Source organism: Dreissena polymorpha, chromosome 16, assembly GCF_020536995.1.
Source record: "Dreissena polymorpha isolate Duluth1 chromosome 16, UMN_Dpol_1.0, whole genome shotgun sequence".
NCBI lineage: Eukaryota > Metazoa > Mollusca > Bivalvia > Myida > Dreissenidae > Dreissena > Dreissena polymorpha.
Genome location: NC_068370.1, coordinates 18,566,822 through 18,571,544, shown reverse-complemented (window position 1 = coordinate 18,571,544; position 4,723 = coordinate 18,566,822). Strand labels below are relative to the sequence as shown.

Genomic DNA, 4,723 nt, shown 5'->3' with positions numbered 1-4,723 from the left:
TCACAACTAAAAGAAGCGTAAATATGGCGACCTCAGAGAAACAGGATTGTGACAGCGACAATGAAGAGGTAACTTATTTACTACTTTCAACGAAGCAAACATTAAATACCAAGAAATTGTATGATCTGCATATATGAAAGTCTCATGAAACCACCAGACAACTGATTACGATGACATAATTACATATGAAAGTAAACTATATTGTATCATAGTTTGTTTACAAAATAACGAATGCCTCGACGTTGATGCCAAGGCCAGGGAAAATGCAGTCTGTGAATTTAAAAAGCACACCTTATCGTTTCAAATAAACGACCATATATTTGATTTCTTGACATTCATATGGACTATAACATATAGACTTTCACTTACATTTATTATTTGTTCAATCACAAGAACATGTTGCTATTTGTTTATTTCGCAATATACGATGCTGTCCAGTAATCTTGCGCAGTTAAGGGTCACTTGGTTTAAAAACATGTTCTTTTATAAATTGACAACATAATATCTAAATTTATTATGGAAATAATAAATTCATGTGCTTATTAACACAAAAATATCTGATTAATTCAGTGAAGAACTGTCCGATTTGATTTCAAAACAAACATGACTCACCTCATTTTCAAACTATCACAGTGTCCCGTAATATTGCGCACTTTCTGTAATGACCTCGTTTAGGCAAAATTGTAGACATATGGTGTCCAATTATTGACAAAAAAACATTCCAGAAAAATATTTAAAAAAAATCAGTTTGTAAAACCATTGAAATTAAATGTGGATTTCTAATGCAGTTTTTGTTCACTACAAATCAACAAATAATATAGTCACTCTAGTTATAGTGTACAATTAATGAAAAAGTACCGGTATGCTTGAAAAAAAATGTTTATGCATAACAGGTTTGATTTTACCACGATCATGCTTCCATAGTTTACAGAAAATATCAAACTAGGCAATTGCGCATGTGAATATCATACCAGATTGGTTTGACAGAATGGCGGGAAATAATTGACTATGTCGGTCTGATGCGATATATTTTCATGGCCAAAAATACCATAACTGATCGGATATTGTGCTATGGAATGCTAAATTACACGTTGGATTTATGAATTCTTAATTTAAAGTATGAAAACGCTAAAGACTGCAGGGAATTTGTGATTCATTTCGAATTTTTCGTAAGTGGGCCAGTGTTTACGATGTATAGGGATGACGCAACCGGTGTTTAAATGTAATGATTGAATTTTATTTTGCATGGAATACGTACCTTTTAAATCCGTTAATTATTAAAAATGTGAAATTCCTCTTTCATCACTAATGAAAACCATTTGTCGTCTGCAAGATTCGCAAATGCGAAGTGTGCAAGATTACCGGACGCGCAAGATTACCGGACTTAACTGTATTATCCTGTGTGCTGTATTCCTCTATTGAGTTGTGGGTAACAGGGGCAGATCCAGGATTTCTGGTTAGGGGGGGGGGGGGTATTGAAAGATTTTCTGGGTGCAGGGCAAAGCCCTTGTTGTGGGTACAGGGGGCCAAGCCCCCCTTAAGCTCCACGATTTTTGTGATTTTGAAGGCTTTGACAACCACTTCTCGAGCATGTCACGTCTTACATGTATGCACTTTCATCAAAGTACCTTCTTATAATGCCAAAACAGTGCATAGTTTATATGGATGTATACAGCCGGAAGAAAATAATGCTCTAAAGAAGAACACACTGACGGTTATCTGGCTAGTGGCAAATACAGCAGGGAGGGGGAGAGCATGAAAACAATGTTTGTACCTACAGCAAGATAATGACCAAGATGAAGACGAAAAGAGAATCTATGTGCTAAAAGAGGGATACATCAGAATCGCAAAGTTCGACTTGAAAAACCAGGCGACAGAGAGTCTAAAGTTTAAACATTTAATAGCGATTGTCTGTGAATAGTGGGAAATGTTGTGTACGAAAAAGAAGAAAAATGAGTTTAAATAGGTGATTTAGATCTAGTTTAGTGTGGAACATCAGATGAATTGACTTTACTTTGGCAATTTAAGGAGGGCGTATGCCCATGGGTAATTTTCAAAACGTAACATTACAAATATTGTTTAAATATATTACCATTCATTATTATAACCATAATTATTTACCTTTGGTCTTTATATTTGACAGTTATTTGTTGTCAAATGTTTATTATCTGTAAACATAAAAATTATCCATTGTGTTGATAGTGTCAAACCACCATCTTAAAAATATGAAAACAATATTTCTTCTTGAGCTGTGGATTTTAATTGCCTGTCCCAATTTCAAGATTTGCATGCTATTACTAGCTAAAAACTGAAAATGCAGCAGAGGTTAATTGCTTGAGAACAAAATGTCAACAGACAATGTAGCATGTAAAATACTCATAGTCATAAGTAAACGATTTTGTGTTACTAAGAAACACTATATGAACAATACATAAAGGTGGAAGTATTTGATAAGAACGTATCGAGTTATGATGAATGCAATATTAAAGTGATATTATGGGCATTTTTCACTGTTGAATTGAGCTGAAAAGAATTAACAGGTCAAAAGAGTTGGTTAAAGGGATCTTTTCACGGTTGGTAATTTGACAAAATTGTAAAAAGTTGTTTCAGATTGGCAAATTTTCGTTTTAGTTATGATATTTGTGAGGAAACCGTATTACTGAACATTAACCATAGTCCAATATAGCCATTATATGTATCTTTTGACGATTTGAAAACCTAAAAATTACAAAGCGATGCAACGCGAAACGATTGAATAATTTGGAGAGTTCTGTTGTTGTCGTTTAAATTTACGAAACTACGAAGATTGCTTATATATGATATAAAATACTTAAACTGTATATACCCGGCGGAATAGCAGAGAGGGCTAATGCGTTTTTACTTCAGACTAACTCCAGGACTCAGGGGGTCTCTGGTTTGAGCCCTGGTACCGGCTACTTTTTTACCTTTTTTAAATTTTATTCTTTATTTTTTACTGGAGGTTTTAAGATCCAATGTTTACATTTATCAATATAAAGCATTTAATGACAAACTTCAAAATAAGCCAAAATCTGTGAAAAGGCCCCTTTAAAATGTGGTTACTGACCAATTATCTGCAACTCATCTTGCTACCAGTTGTTTATAAAAAATATTTTATAATCGATACTCTTACGTGACTCCCCCAGTCCTCTAAGCCGAAATGATCTGTAAAACAAAATGGTGTCTTTGCGTCGAACGAATCTGCACTAAAACTAAATTTAGGTTCACATCGTACATGCATGATCAGTTGTCAAACAAAAGTACGGTTGATATTCAAATGCATTATTTTTCTCTTTCCAGGATATTATTTTAGTATGTTGATGCTGCATTAACAAATATAAGTGTATATGAAGTGAAAACACCAAAAATAAACAACGGTTGCGATAGGCACCTATAAACTGCTAGATGCCCATAATATCATCTTAACCTGTTCATGTTGCATTTTTTATCAGCAAAAGAAAGGTGACTGTGTTAAAAATAAATCGGAACGAACACTGCATCATGTGTGAACGTTCTATCAAGGGGTTTCATACCCACGACTCAACAAGCACCTACATGTACCATACTGAACAGGCAATATCAGTTCATGCTTTGCATTTAATTAACTAATCTAAATCCAATTATTGATTCATTTTACATTATATTATCATATCTCTTTAAAGTTTAATAAACAATTGAAATCCATTGTATGTGTGTACCTTATTATTATGGTGTAAATAACTATAATTGACTGTAAACTAAAAATGTTGATGTTTTTTGTTTTTGTAGATATTTGAAGATGCAGTGGACAACATTCAGATGTAAGCATACAAAAATAAGATGGTTATTTTGTGTTTTTTTTTCTAATTTATTTTCTAAATTGTATGGTTTGTTCTCTTATTATCTTACATATATGTGGATTTAAAGACATGTATAGGATTAAAGGTGCACTTGAATTCTTACGTAAACATACATGAGATACGTGAACTTATATAATTTTGCTCTATATACATCACCTGTGGTGCATACATTTGATTTTAATCAGCCTGTCCTGCTTTGCATGTGAACATGTCAAAGGGCTGGAAGATAATTGGAAGATTGCTAGACTTACTGTCCAGTGATTTTTGATTCCAGAGATGTTTACCTTATTGCATCTTTTTAAAACAATATTATTTTTAGGTTACCACTTCCTGTGATTCCTGTAGATAATCAAAGCTTTTTCCTTAAAATTGTCAGCAAGTCTTAGTGCATTTCAATACATAGTCAGTAAATTCTGAGAGTGATTCTTAAGGCATTACCAGTAAGCCAATGAGAATGGTATGCACATGAGTTAGTTGATAAAATTCTTTTAATTCGATATTTGCGATTCAGTTAATGTTCAAATATCACACTTAATTGATGTTAAAATATACTATTATATATTTATATAGGAGGTATTCGAAATTAGTTATTTTTTAGCTCACCTGAGCACAACGTGCTCATGGTGAGCTTTTGTGATCGCCTTTTGTCCGTCATCCGTTGTGCGTCGTCATTATTTGCCTTGTGAACACTCTAGAGGCCACATTTATTGTCTGATCATCATGAAATTTGGTCAGAACATTTGTCCCATTGATACCTGGACTGAGTTTGAAACTGGGTCATGCTGGGTAAAAAACTAGGTCACTAGGTAAAAAAAAGAAAAACCTTGTGAACACTGTAGAAGTCACATTTGATGCCCAATCTTCAT

At 33.5% G+C, this 4,723-nt stretch overlaps 2 protein-coding genes across 5 annotated transcripts in view; both read left to right on the top strand.

Moving 5' to 3' along the window:
• Nucleotides 1-4,723, top strand: part of LOC127861490 (single-stranded DNA-binding protein 3-like) — a 479,133-nt gene that overhangs the window by 469,556 nt on the left and 4,854 nt on the right. The gene's annotated exons all lie outside the window — the stretch shown is intronic.
• The window catches only part of LOC127861483 (tetratricopeptide repeat protein 39B-like), a 57,448-nt gene continuing 52,745 nt past the window's right edge, over nucleotides 21-4,723 (top strand). Inside the window, exons 1-2 of the mRNA XM_052399991.1 lie at nucleotides 21-68; nucleotides 3,787-3,818. Coding sequence (XP_052255951.1) covers nucleotides 24-68; nucleotides 3,787-3,818 — 77 coding nt within the window. The 5' untranslated portion in view covers nucleotides 21-23. The remainder of the gene's footprint in view (nucleotides 69-3,786; nucleotides 3,819-4,723) is intronic.